Source organism: Cannabis sativa, chromosome 9 (assembly GCF_029168945.1).
Source record: "Cannabis sativa cultivar Pink pepper isolate KNU-18-1 chromosome 9, ASM2916894v1, whole genome shotgun sequence".
Classification (NCBI taxonomy): Eukaryota; Viridiplantae; Streptophyta; class Magnoliopsida; order Rosales; family Cannabaceae; genus Cannabis; species Cannabis sativa.
Genome location: NC_083609.1, coordinates 9,319,958 through 9,335,561, shown reverse-complemented (window position 1 = coordinate 9,335,561; position 15,604 = coordinate 9,319,958). Strand labels below are relative to the sequence as shown.

General features: G+C 30.9%; 1 protein-coding gene across 1 annotated transcript; it reads right to left on the bottom strand.

Annotated features, from left to right (window-relative positions):
• Positions 1-2,221: 2,221 nt before the first annotated feature.
• On the bottom strand, positions 2,222-3,955 carry LOC115724195 (probable aspartic proteinase GIP2). The gene has a single exon (XM_030653675.2). The coding sequence runs from the start codon at positions 3,880-3,882 to the stop codon at positions 2,371-2,373; it is 1,512 nt and encodes a 503-aa protein (XP_030509535.2). The 5' UTR covers positions 3,883-3,955; the 3' UTR covers positions 2,222-2,370.
• Between the last annotated feature and the right edge of the window lie 11,649 nt (positions 3,956-15,604).

Genomic DNA, 15,604 nt, shown 5'->3' with positions numbered 1-15,604 from the left:
AAAAAAAACAAGTCAAAACACCCCCGAAGGGTCTGAGAACATACATAGCTGACCTCTGCCATTTGGCCATGGTAGTGCTCGCAACTGGTACAAGCCAGCATAAACTGCCTTCAGTAAAATAGGAATAACTCTCTCAATTTTTATCCAAATGACCTGACCCAACTAGATTAGAAAGATAATTTTGAGACGGATCAAAGTGTGTCTCACAGCCATGACTCAATTCTGAGGTTATCAGGTCCAAAAGTAGCTTACAAAGAAAGCTAGTGCATTTTACTCGAGAATTGGAAAATGCGGCTGGGTTAGTGGAGCACATTGCCACAGCCTATATGGCGTTGTGCGCGAGCATCGACAGTCCAAAACACATGTGTTCAGCACTTCATTTCAAATTGATGCATCCTCAACCAAAAATAACCAATTGTCCAATATTGGTGGGATATTTACCTAGATACAAGGAGATTGTTATTGATATTTATTTATTTGTTATATTTTATTCATATAAAAGAGTGGTATACGAGATTTTTTAAGGAGATATCCGATGTGTGAGGGATCACTAACAAACGTTGTAGCTTATATATACATCAAGTAGGATGCTGAGAAAGGGATCTCTTTTTTTTTTTTGGGCTTCTTCCTTTTGGGACCCTTTTCCTTTCTCTCTTCTGGATCTTCTACTCTGAAACCTTCTCCTAGAAAATTACTTGAAGGCAACCAAGTGCACCACATTGATTCCTTCACCTTCTCCATTGGGTCCACCATACTCAGGCGACGCCAGACTTCAAAACACCATTGATACACACTTTTCTTTTCAAATTATTGGTTTATTGTTCCCAAGAACTTTACAACCATTAATTTAGATCAGATTCATGAATGTCAAGTCTCCCATTAGTCTTATATTCATAAGTTTCGATTAAGATTTCACTTAAAAATCCTTTGCTATACTTTTATCCACACACTTTTGAAAACATAACTCTGGTATATTGGATCCAATCAATAAAAACAAATAGATGTAGCCCCATTACCATCGCGACATGGGGGTTAACTACTATAAATTCCTAGTGTCCATTTAATTTATTGCAGTTTTATTAGTCAGATTAATTCACCGTGATTCTCTTTTATTTTACAATCTTCTTAGATCAGTTGACGAAAAATCGCGTTAACAAAAACTATCTACATAATTTTTATTTTTAAATATATCTACAATAATACTATAAAATCAATTAAGAATATTTTGTTAAATAACAGTACATTTTGTTAAAATTAATAATGAAAACTCAAAAGTATGGTTAAATCAATAATTTTGTTACATAACCACATTATAAAGATATATATTTATATGTATGATATATTGCATTAGTAATTTTTTTTTTTTAATATTGAGGGAGAAAGAATTCGAACTTGAGACTTCCTTTTTATGAGAAGTATGAAACTAATCAACAAGCTTATGACCACATATATTGCACTAGTATTAAATTGATTAAATATAACACAAATATATTTAGCATTATTATGGAATGTTATTTATTTCTAAGTATTAGAAGTAATTAATCGTACTATTGTTATAAAACATTACATTACACCATACACCGATTTTTTTAAAATACATTATTAAAATTTCATTGTTTAAAAAATTTAATACAATTTATTTATTTTAAATATATAATATTATTATGTGTATTCTTTTACAAAAATAATTATTAAAATCCAAAACAATTAATAAAATATGTTTACAGCAATAAATAATATTTTATAAATAAAGAGCCTGAATAATAAATTTAAAAAAAAAAATTAAAATAAAGAATGAGTTTAAGTATATATCTGTATTTTTTATTCAATAGTTTAAAGTATTTATCATGATGTGTTTTTAGTAAGTTTTTTAAAAAATTTTAAAGTTTTTGTAGAAAAAGTGCTGTGAGTGCTCTTAGATATGCCACTAAATATATATAATATATTTAGGGCTCGTTTGGAACGCCGTATTAGGTCGTATTGTATTGTATTGTATTATATTGAATTGTATTTTATACAGTATTTTTATGTAAAACTATATGTGGTATTAACTTTTATGGACACCTAAATATATAATATTTTAGTATAAATTAAAGTCTAACATAGTATTATATAAAAATATGATATATAATCTAATTCAATATAATATAATACAATACGACCTAATACGGCGTTCCAAACAAGCTCTTACATTATTAATTAGTGCGCCTAACAGTAGTGCTTGCTTGCCAAATAGAAATGTTATTTTATTAACAGTCGTGATAAATATTGAAACGATCAATTTTTTAATTAACCACACACACACTACAAAAACGGAAAAAAAAAAAAAAAGAAAGACAACTTGGATAACATTTGTCTGGTAGTTAGTACTTAAACAGATGTGAAATTGAAATTAGAGCATTCTGTTTGTCTAGGAAGAAGAGATTTACTGAAACCAAGCCTTGAAGCACCCAAATCAAAGAGAAGGAAATTATTCTCAATCTGAAACCCTCCAATAACAACAGCAGTTGGGGTACTCTTAACACCCCAGTCAACAAAGTGAAGTGGACCACCATCAACTAATCCAAGGCACAACACATCATTACCCACATTAACCATCAGGTTGGGACCAATTATTGACCACACTTTATCGTTGGTCAACACCAAATCGATGCGAGGCACGTTTGGTCCTATCCAGGTGAACCCAATGGACTTGGCATTATAGCAAGCACCGAATGGAGCCACCGCTTTAACTGTTGGAATCTTTACAGCTTTAATGTATGCAGCAACAACAGCTTTGTATATGGAAGTTTCCAATGTTGTGTATGGATCAATGGTGCTTATCTTGGTTCCTCCATGACCATTTTCGTTCTTGAAGGTTAGTAGTGTAGTGTTGAATTTAACTGGCTTATCTTCGATATTAATGGACTTGAGTCCAATGAAGTATTCGGTTGATGGATTTCCTTGTGAAGTGGTTACAAGGCTTCTTGGGTTACGAATTAGTGGAGTGTAAATCAAGGAGGTTGGATCAGTGACGTGAACATCGTGAAGCACCAAAGGCTCCTTGCCAAAGAAAACGACACCGTTTGAATGACCAGACAAACAAATGCCAAACTTTCTGGGAAAGTTAAAAGCTGATGAGAGCAAAGAAGGAAGGGCAACTTTGTTCCTTCCAAGGCCAACCATACCCACAGTTCCACTTGCAAGACCTTTCAATAGAGAGTTTGGAGCACAAACGAAAGGGAGATTGGGTACGGAAACAGATTTTCCGGGGTTAAATCCATTGGTGGATTGGATATAGAAGATATCTGTGAATAAATCACCACTTGTACTCACTGAAAATGGGTTAGTTGGAGTCACGCTACAAATGCTTTCAGTTGACTTCCCATTGGAACTGCAAGCCCCAGACAAGCTCAGGAGGCATTGGGGTGAGCCGCAAGGGACAGGCTTCTTGGTTGATGATTTATAGCCCTTTTCACAGTCAACCCAAAGGAACTCACCCCCAACATCTAAGACAACTTTGGCCTGTACTGCAGGGGTTCTTTGGGTTATTTGTGTTATGTACTGGAGAGTTTTAGTGTCCTTTGTAACGCGTAGGACAAGGGCCTTGGGAAATGGTACTGTTTTGGCTGTAGTAGCATTGGAGAGAGAGACTAGAATGGAGATGAGAAAGAAGGAGAAGAGGAGGATAGTGGGAGAAGATAAGGATGCCATCTTTTGAAGGTTTTGTAAGATAGTTGGTGAAAAATGTAATAAGTGGGCATGGCTATTTATAGCTATAAAACGTGTGTAATATGGGTATTCATATATATATTTTTGTATTATTATCTTCTTCTTAGATTCGGTGGTCTTTGGTGAATAGTCATCAATACCCTCCAAACAATCTCTCTCCTTAGTAGGCATGTTAATTAGACGAGAATGAGAATTAATTGTATCTTATTGGTTTTACTCATTTGTTTATTAAAAATCATTATTACTATCTAGTATTTTTTTTTGGTATCATATGCTCTTATTAGTGTAATTAAGTAGTGAATCTCATATAACTTAAAAAAATAATTTTTAAAAAATATCGTTAACCAATCGTAGGCATGTTAATTTGATGAGAATGAGAATTAATTGTATAGTATTGGTTCCTATACATTTGTTTACTAAAAGTCATCACTAGTTTCTAGTATCCTCCTTGGTGTCATACCGTTAATAGTGTAATTAAGTAGCGGGTCTCATATAACTTAAGAAAATAATTTTTAGGGAATATTGTTAGCCAATCGTAAAGTGCTACCTATCGAATGTGTTGGGCACCACATGTGTCCAATAACAATAATAATTAAAACCAAATAACAAGACACTTGCTTGTATTTCACAAATCTGAACTCACAAGTTGCAACTTTCCTACATATCTATGTTGATGACTTGCTTACGATGGGAAAGGATCAAAACCAAATAAGCAAACTAAAGTATGTCTAAAACAGTGAGGTTGAGATGAAAGACATGGGAGTTGCTAGAAAAATCCTAGGCATAGAAATCAGGAGAGACAGGAAAGAGAAGAAGCTACTGTTGACACAACAGTCATACATTGAAAAGGTCGTCATTAAGAATTTCAATATGGAGGATGGAAAAGAGACTCAAGTTCCTTTAGCTGGTCATTTTGTATTCACGACAGTGCAAAGCCATTGGGAGTGTCATGTATATATGCAATGATAAGCACAAGGCCTGGCATTTGCATATGCTGTCAACACTTTGAGCAGGTTTATGTCCAATCCTAGTGAAGAACCATTAGACTGGTTTGAAATGGCTTTTAAGGTATCGAAAGACAACCTCAAATTATGGTCTGAAGTTTGAGAAGACTAGCAACACAATGAAGTTAGAAGGCTTTATTAATGCTGATTATGCATCAAACAAGGACACCAGAAAATCAATCACTAGCTACTGTTTCCAATTAAATTCATGTTGTATAAACTGGAAATCATAGTTGCAACATGTAGTTGCTTTGTCCACTAAAAAATCTGAGTTCATGACAATCACAGAAGCTTTCAAGGAAGCAACATGGATCAAGGGCATCCTGCAAGAAATCGGCATGTTGAAAGAAAAAGTCTCAATGTTTTCAGACAGCCAATCAGCAATTCACTTGAGCAAGAACCCTGTTTACCATGAGAGATCCAAGCACATTCATATTAGAATGTTTTGGATCGAGGACAAGATAGAATTAGGAGAGATTGAATTGGAGAAAGTTCCCTCAGATGAGAACACTGCTGATCCGGGAACAAAGATGCTGCCAGTGAGCAAGTTCAGGTATTTCATGGACTTGCTCAAACTTGGACCTGTTTAGTTGTTCAGGTTCACCCCCCAAGCATTTTGTTTTACTAGTTTTCTATGAATTAAGGTGGAGTTTGTGGTTAGTAATTCATAGAAAATCAGTTTTGGTTTTAACTTTTCATTCTTGGAAGTTGGTTAGAAAAGTTAGTTAAAGTTGTTAAGTTTGTTGGCTTTGTCCAAGTGGTTAGTGGCTCGATTTTGTGAGCCATTTTCTAACCTATTTAAACACCAATTGTAATGTAATTTGTAAGGAAGAGAGAGTTCACGTGAGAGAGAGAGTGAATTGAGAGAAGAGTGTTGAGAGCCAAAGTTGGAGACTTTTGGTGGTGAAGAACCATGGTATTCATGGTGTTCTAAACAGCTCGATCATGGAGGTTTGAGAGATAATATCTCTATGTGCGTATCTCTGATTGATGAACTCTTTATTGGTGTTTGTAAACAGCATTGCATAGTGGAGAAACGTCTTGGGGAGAGCTGGAATACAGTTCGCATTAAAATCTGAACTAGGATAATTTCTTTATCTCACTCTTTTATTTTCTTTGTTTTGTGCATTGTTTTTGTCCAATTCATGTTCATTTCTTTTCTAGTTTATTATCTGGTTTATGAGCATTGCATTGTGTGTATGTTTGTGTTGAGATTGTGTTGTAGGGATTTACAATACAAAAGAAAAGTTTAACACTAAACTGGTATAAATTTAAAATCCAATATTATTAATGGTGTAGAATTTAGTGTATACTAGTTTGGTGCATATAATTTAGTATACTATTAAAGTAAAATTGTGTGAAGATATTACACTAATTTAATAAAATGGTGCACATGCTCTTATACATAGTTGTGTGTGCGTCTTGAAATTGTTGGTCTTTAATTATCATGTCCCCAAAAAGAAATGGTGGTAGTGACGGGTGATATGAGTGCACTTTTAAATTTAATAATGGTTATTATATGTTTTTTTTTAATTTACCCATAAACTGTTACTTTATTAATAACCCTATACTTAGTGAAGATTTAATAATTCTTTTTATAGTATAGTACGAATAAATTAACATTAATTTTTTTTTAATGTTACAAATAGTTGATAACATCTAAGAAAAAAATATTTTATTAAATGATTTTTAATTTATTTGAAAACATTAATGGAGAACTCAAAATTTTCTCTTTCAAGAAATGATAAACACTTCGATATTTATTTAAGTTTTAGTACAAAAAACTGTTATTTTTGGTGACAACTGTTTAATCACAATAAAATGTTAATTATTTGTGACTAAAGCATAATATTTAAATACAAATTGTCACTAATTTAGCTTTAGTCACAATAAGTATTGTCACTAAAACTACATTTAGTTACAAAAATTGTAAATTTTGTGACTATTACTTTTAGCCACTTTTAGTCATAACATAGGAATGATAATTATATTAGTCATAACTTTTTCACTTTTACTCATAAATTTTATTGTGACTAAAAGTAAAAAATTTTGTAGTGTTTAGTGAATAATATATATTCAAACGTATGTATATATATTTTCTTTTGGATGTGATGGGGGATTATTGATGTGACTGTTGGTTTAATATTTTAATATAATTTTTATTTGTAAGTCTTAGGTTTCAAATTTTTATACTCGGTATACCGTTTTTTAATTGAAGGTAAGTCATACATGGATTTATCATCAATTTGTTAGAGATATTATTAAAATAGAAGAAAATCAAGATATTACAACTCTATTGCAATATAATACAAGGATCAACAAAGAGATTAAATAAATGTTACAACACATAATATACAATATATATATACACTATATATATTATATATAAGAAAGGTAGAAGAAGAAGATACAACACATGTAATATAAATATGTATATATAAAACAAGAGAATAATATATATATAAACACTCACTCACAACCTTGAGTGTAGATTAGTGGCGATCACCATAATTTGAACAAGGTATTACACCTTTGTCCAAAAGCTTATTTCCCCCTATCTCTAAGCACTAAGGGAACTCTCTAGGAAATAGCTTTGGGAGTTATCAAGCCTTAGGGTTTTCTAGCAAAGTGCTTTCTTGATAGAAAACTTGATCACTCACTCTCAAATGAGCTCCAAAGACCTCATTTTATAATGTATAGGTGATCACTTAGAATTCAAATACACAACATCTCATTTCTCTCATATAATGAGCATTAATATAATTGTAACAACTATATTTTATGATTTTTGAATCCTATCATCAATTTGTGTAACATCTCTTCTATTACACAATATTATGATCAACCAAAAGAAGTTACAAAAGCAATTAATTTTGTAACTTCTCTCCATGTTATAAAGTGTATGTTACAATTTTAGGTTAAATAAATTATATGTTACACAATTTATTTAGCAAATACTTTATACATATTATTCACATAATAATATATATTACTACATTTTAATCTACACTTATTATATTATAAAATAATATAACAAAATTTCTTTCTAGCTTCCATTTCATGATTGAAAACTCATCAAGCTTTGTTAAGCATTCATAAGAAACCAAGAAACAAAAAGAAAAACTTTAAACATTATTTTTAAAAACAAAACTAAACTACTAATATATATATATATATATATATATATTTATATATATATACTAGTGTGGAGTACTACGTGCCACACGTAATCCCTGTTAAAATATGTGAGTTATAATCACATATCATACTATCATTAATTATGTTTAAAAAAGTATTAAAAAAAATATGTTTAAACAAGAACATAGTATGGTATAGATTCACTTATTGAAGCTAAGATCATCAGTCGTCATATCTAAATATAAGCTCATGTGATTTACTCTAGTATTACCAATATACTAATAAGCAAAGTTTATAAGAAAAATAAAATAATAATTGACAAAAATAAACTATAGGAAAACCTCACCTAAGCGCAGTGTAACAAGTAAAAAACAAAACTTATAAAATTACGTATAATTGAAAAAAAAAAAAAAAGAGTTAAAATTCTAATTAAAGTGAATAAGAATATGTACATATTAAGAACATCTTTAATAGAGAGCTAAAAGTGTGGTGTATGTGCATATTTTAGTCCATCTTGATAAAGGTGAACTCCAATGTTGGTGTACATGTTAAAATTAGTTGTGCCAAATTTAGCACAGAATATAGCATGTACTAAATTTTATACACAATAAATATTACATTTTAATTTACTCTTTTACCACTTATTAATATATGAATTAATTATTTATATATTTAATAGAATTTTATATACTTTTAATAATAATTTAATACTTTTGTTAATTTTTTTACACCTATTTATCAAAAAAAGGATTAATTCTACGTTGGTGTATTGTTATAAAATTTTAGCCAAATATAATATTGACTCATTTTTTTTTAGCTCAATAAACATAGCTAAAAAAGTGGTGAGGAAATTTCAAGGGATGTGCTAAACACTATAAATAATGAATTAGTGCATTTCAATATTGAATTTCACAATTTTTAATTTAGCAAATAATATGGGAAACTACTAAGTAATTATTAAGTAATATATGTAAGGTTCCAAATAATAATGTTTTATTAACAACAATAATAATAAAATAATTAACCCAAAAAAATATATTATACAAAAAATTATACATATAAAAAAAACACACACAAATTGTTGTATAAAAATTGTAAAAAAAAAATAGACAAAAAAGAATTTGTAAAAAAAAAAAATCATTCATAAAAAAAAATACATCAAGTTTTGTAATTGTACATTAAAACATAATACTAAAAATTAATGTAAATATAATAAAATAATTTATGATTGTAAAATAACATAATACAAATGATCATTTAAAAAAATAATAAAAATTATTCACAAGAAAAAAAAAACATAATAGAAAAAAGTTGATTCATAAACAAAAATTAAAAGAATGATTTCATAAAAAGGAAAAAAATGTAAACAAGAAAAGAAAATAGAAGAATATAAAAAAGATGATTGATAAAATAAAAAAAAAAAATAAAACAAAAACACAAAAGAAAAAAAAGCATGTTTAATATTGTTTTCTGTTTTATGTTTTCAAAAAATTGTTTTTAGAAATGAGAACAAAAAATAGTTTTTGGAGTTTTTAAAACACAAGTTATTTTTGGTTAGTGTTTTTTAAAAACAATATTGACCAAAAGTGAATTGGTTTTTAAAACAGAAAATAATATTTTGTTGTTTTCAAAATTCTTATTTTTTGCAACTTTGTTTTCTGAAAACTGTTTTCAAAAAACAAAGTCAAACAAGTCAAATTGTTTTCAAAAAACAATTTTCTATTTTTAAAAACAAAAAACAGTTTTTTAGTTATGATGTCAAACATGCACTAAGTTTCTATTTTTTTTTTTAGTAAACATTGATTGCTCTATTCATATTATAGATATATATATATCTATGGTAGCGTAAAGAACTTTTATTAGGTCCTACTGTTAGATAAATTAATAATTAACCCAAGATCTATTTGTATATAACATAGAACACAATAGTAGTATATGATAATTGAGTATGTGTACCTGATTGATCCATAGCAATTATCTCAGTTTGATCCACAGCAGTTACTCCAATTCGATAGTGCAATACTATCAACTAAGTCTTCCTCCCTAGATCTCTAAATCAGAAGCAGTTTATTTTATCTGATTATCAAAAGGTATACAATTGTGATGAGACAATATGTATTTATAGAGTTAGGGAGGGGACTTAGCTACAAAACCCTAGTTGGGCTGGGCCTGCTCATCAAAGGCTTCAGTCAACTAGAAAAGCCCACACTTCTGCTTCACCTAGACTTTACTCACAGATGCTAAGCCCATTAACAATTGATCACCAACAACATGGGCTAACACAGCAAAGAACTATCCAATCAACCCAAATTTTAATAAAACCAATAAAATTTAATGTAAGCCCAAATAAAAGTCTAACATTCTCCCACTTGGGCTACATTGATTTTAATACATATATATTATATATCAAAATAATTTTGTTTGAAAACGACTCATGGGTTGAACAACAGGAAAACATTTGTGGCCACTTTAAAAAATGATAGTTCTCTGATAGCATCTCAACATACCGGTCCAATTTAACCTTTGATAATGAACTATGACAGTCATATTGTTTTTAGCTCAACAAAAGACATTCATAATCACAAATACCAAAGTATTAAATCGACATGGTCAATAAGTCTAGTAGTGTGGTAAGGAATTATGTTCAACATGTGATCAATTTAAAATAACATAATATCCTTATCAGTCCTCAATTTCACTGATACCGTGATGCTTAATAAATAAGCCAGTGAAATTAAACATACACCACTTAAAATAAGTAAGTGTCACTAAACTTGCTTAAAGAATTAAGCCAACAACATATCATTGTCATTAAGCAAATAAATTTAAAAGACAATGATCACAACAATATGAACCACATGCTTTCAATTCAATCATTCTCGAGAATATAACAAAACATAATTGAAAACATATACATTCAATAATAAAAAAAATATTGAAACATAAAATGTAGTTCATAACTTTATTCAGAAAATTATAAATAATAATTTCTAAAAACAAACAGAAAACAAAACTCTCACTAACCCAAAAGATCAAAAGATTCTAAAATTCCCATATTAACAACATGTTTATTAAACAACACGGCACTTAACCCTTTGGTTAGAGGATCTGCTAACATCGACTCGGTCTTGCAATTTTCAATAACAATGTCTCCTTTCTTGACCAAGTCTCTGACAGTGAGATACTTTATTTCCATATGTTTAGAAGCACTACTAATCTTGTTATTCTTTGAAAAGAAAACAGCAGCATTATTATCACAATAGATTAGCATAGGTGTGGCAATAGAATCAACCACTCGTATCTCCGAAATAAAATTCTTCAGCCACAAAGCTTGCAAAGATGCCCCATAACATGCAACAAACTCAGCATACATAGTAGATGATGTGATCAAAGTCTGTTTGACACTCTTCCAAGAAATAACAGCACCAGCCAAGGTGAAAATATAGCCAGAAGTTGACTTTAAATCATCTACACAACCACCAAAATCAGAATCTGAATAACCAACAACTCGAAGATTGTCAACATGCTTATACACAAGCATAAAACTCTTCGTTCTTTGCAAATATCTCAAAACTTTCTTGGCTGCAACCCAATGATCAAGGCCAGGATCAGATAAATATCTCCCAAGAACATTGACTACGAAAGCTATGTCAGGTCGAGTGCAAACCTGAGCATACATCAAACTCCCTACTACACTTGCATAAGGGATGTTCTTCATTGCTCCTCTTTCCAAGTCATTCTTAGGACATTGCTGCTTAGTGAACTTGTCCCCTTTCAGAATAGGAACAGAACCAGCTTTACACAAATCCATGTTGAACCTTTTGAGCACATGATTAATGTAAGCTTCTTGAGATAAGCCAAGAACTTTTCGATTCCTGTCACGATGGATCTCAATCCCCAAAACATAGGATGCCTCTCCAAGATCTTTCATATCAAAATTGGAAGACAGAAAATTTTTGGTCTCATTTAGTAGTGACAAATCACTGCTGGCAAGTAAAATGTCATCTACATAAAGAACAAGAAAAATATAACGACTCCCACTGATCTTCATATAAATACACTGATCAAACTTGTTCTCTACGAAACCAAACGATGTCACAACCTTGTCAAACTTCAAGTACCACTGGCGAGATGCCTGTTTGAGACCATAAATGGATCGTTTCAACTTGCAAACTAAGTGTTCTTTTCCTTTCTCCTTGTAGCCTTCAGGTTGAGACATATAGACTTCCTCATTCAATTCTCCATTCAGAAAAGCAGTTTTAACATCCATTTGATGCAACTCTAAATCAAAATGCGCAACTAAGGCCATAATAATTCTGAATGAATCTTTAGTGGAAACAGGTGAGAAAGTTTCAGTGTAATCAATACCTTCTCTTTGAGTAAAGCCTTTAGCCACTAAACGCGCTTTAAACCTTTCAATCTGTCCCTTTTTATCCCTTTTAGCCTTTAAAATCCACTTACAACCTATTGGTTTAAAACCATCAGGTAATAAAACTAGCTCCCATACACCATTTTTCTTCATGGAGTCGATCTCATCATCCGTAGCTGCTAACCATTTTGAAGATTGTGGACTATTAAGTGCTTCACTAAAAGTGACAGGATCCACAAAATGATCAATATCATATTCTCCTTCTCCAAGATAAACAAAATTATCATGACACTTTGATCAATCAGGGGTTTTGTTTATTATTAAATTCTCGTTACATTGATATATTATATGCATGAAATCATTGTGTATATTAAGAGAATTTTAAATTTAAAGTTTTAGGGTTTATATGATTATAATGTGAAATTATAATTGTGTATTTTGATTTTATCGTTTTTAATCTAAAATTGATTATAGATATCTCATTATTAATTGTTTATGAATGTTCTTAAATGATTAATTTTGTATTTTGGTTAAGATTGATATTCCAAATCAATTTTTTTTTATGTTCTTTATATTTGGATAGCTTTTCTTTAGATCTATTGTTTTTTAGCAATTAATAGCCGAAATTAGACACTTAGATTGATTAGAAATTCCATCCCGATCGAAACCCATCCAAAATCCCCATTTTTTCGTCAATTTTTGGCCGGAATACGCAATCAGACCCGACTGCACGAACCGGGTCGCGTGACCCGTTTGCAGGAACCGGCTGGAGGAAGAAGAACCAGCCCAGCCGCGAAGCCCACTCGTGCAGGCGGCGCGTGGGGGCGCGTGGGGCCGGCTGGGATGTCGTTTTTCGACGTTTTTTTTTCAGCGTTATTAGAATTTAATTTCTGATTTTTCTATGATTTTTAATTAATTTTTTGACTCCGTTTAATAATTATTATTATTTTAATGATAATTATGTAGTTAAAAAATTATTAAAAATATTTTTTGATAATTTTTCGAAATTTGTCAATCATAGAAAATTTTTTGAGTTTCTTCTCGTTCCATAAAACATAGTCACTCTCTTATTTAATTTATTTTGACTATGTAGTCTCCACCAATTTTCTTATATTCACATCTTTTAATTATTTGTTGTTCTAAAGTTATAAAACTTGGTTGTTTGATACAAAAATAATGTGTTATGGTGGACACTTTATTTTTTGATTATCAATATAATAAAAGCAATTATATATCTTTTTTGGAAATTTGGTTGAAAATTATTAATTTTCAATGCTTGTTTTATCACCAAATTTCACATGTTGAAGAAAATATTATATCTTTTGGTTGACTATATGTGTAATTACTTGCCCAAAGGTAGTATTTACATATATTAGTTCACATTCCATGAAGTGCGTTAATATTAAATATATATATTTTAATTATTTGCCCAAAGGTAATAATTTAAATATATAAATTTATTATTTTTTTTTTTTGCTTGAATTAATACATATTTTTAAGAAATTTATTTGCCCAAAGGTAATAAAATTCTTAAATGATATGTATTTTTTCTTTGTTGTTAACTTCATGAAGGTAGATCATGTGTGTGTTATATTCTCATCCCAAAGGGGAGTTTATAATGACCAGTTGATTCTACAATATTTTCTAATACATTGCTCATATTGCTTATTCAAGTTTTAATTTTTGAATTTTTCAGTCTCCTTTTCTGTGAACAACAATAATGCTTCCATCCATATTTTGAATGCTTCCAACTACAAGACATGGAAACGAGATGTGGAATTTACTTTAGGCATAATGGATTTGGACTTGTGCCTACGAGAAGAAAAACCTGCTGATCTTACTGACTCCAGTACAACTGCCGAGAGAACTCATCATGCACAATGGGAAAAGTCAAGTCGTCTTAGTCTTCTTACTATGAAAAGATCCATTCCTGAACATCTATTAAGTGGTTTGCCAGACACTACAAATGCCAAAGAGTTTTTCAATGCTGTAGAAAAATTATACGACACTGGTGAAAACGCTGAAGCTGGACATCTTATGGATGAAATGACAACCATTAAGTATGATGAATTAAAAGGAGTGCGAGATTTTATTCTGAAATTGGTGAATGTTCAGTCCAAGTTGAAAGATCATAATATTCCTCTTCCTGACTCTTTCATTATTCATCGAGCTCTTCATGCTCTTCCTGCCTCTTTCAGCCTTATCAAGACAAAATTTCTACAACACTTACAATCAAACATGGACTATCGGCGACCTAATTTCTCAAAGGTGTAGTCGAAGAAAGCAAGCTTAAAAGGGAGAAGAATGAATCTGCTAACTATGTTTCTCACCTCAAGCCCAACAAAGGAAAAGGAAAATTCAAGAATAAAAATGATGGTGCTACTAAACAGAATGGTAATGGTAAGGAGCATAAGAATAAACAGAAGAATAACAATGGAAAGTCCAAATACTCTAATGTGAAGTGTTACTTTTGTGAAAAATTGGGGCATCGGAGAACGGACTGTCACAAATTTAAGACTTGGTTAGAAAAGAAGCAAGCACAATCAGGTAAGCCATTGGCATGTGTTTGTTTTGAATCTAATCTAGTTGATGTTCCTATTGATTCTTGGTGGTTAGACAGTGGTGCTACTGTTCATGTTTCTGCTTCCTTACAGGGGCTAAGGGATCTCAGGAAGCCAAGTGAGAGGGAGTCCAAGCTTAAAGTGGGCAATGATGTTGGAGTTGACGTTATCTATGTTGGAACATTTATTCTTGAATTACAGTCTCGTGATAAGATTATTTAGAACAATACTTTTTATGTTCCTACTTTTAAAAGGAATTTAGTTTCGCTTCCGCTTTTGGTTAATCAAGGATATTCTTTTCATTTTGCAAATGATAATGTTGACATTATGCTTGACTCTCGAATTATTGGAAATTGCTTTTATTCTGATGGTCTTTACAAGTTGTCATTGGCTCCTTTAGATTCCTCTTTTAATGTTGTGAAAACTGTGGGTAAAAGACCTCATATTAAGGAAACATCCTTATTGTTATGGCACAAAAGATTGGGTCATATTTTCAGAGAAAGGGTTGATCGTTTAATTAAATCTGAAATACTTCCTCCTCTTGATGCTTCTGATTGGGATACTTGTGTTGATTGTACTCATGGAAAATTGACTAAAACAAGAAAGAAGACTGCAAACCGCAGTCAATCTTTATTGGAAATTATCCACACAGACATCAGTGGTCCTTATTCCACCACGTTGTGCAGAAATAAGTATTTTATCACTTTTATCGATGATTTTTCTCGTTATGGATTCACCTATTTAATTAAAGAAAAATCTGACGCCCTTGATAAACTCAAAATTTTTCGAAATGAGGTTGAGAAACAATTAGGAAGAGTCAT

Bases quoted from the DNA above. Each gene is read 5' to 3' on its own strand.
- LOC115724195 (XM_030653675.2), bottom strand. From the start codon at position 3,882: ATGCCTACTAAGGAGAGAGATTGTTTGGAGGGTATTGATGACTATTCA.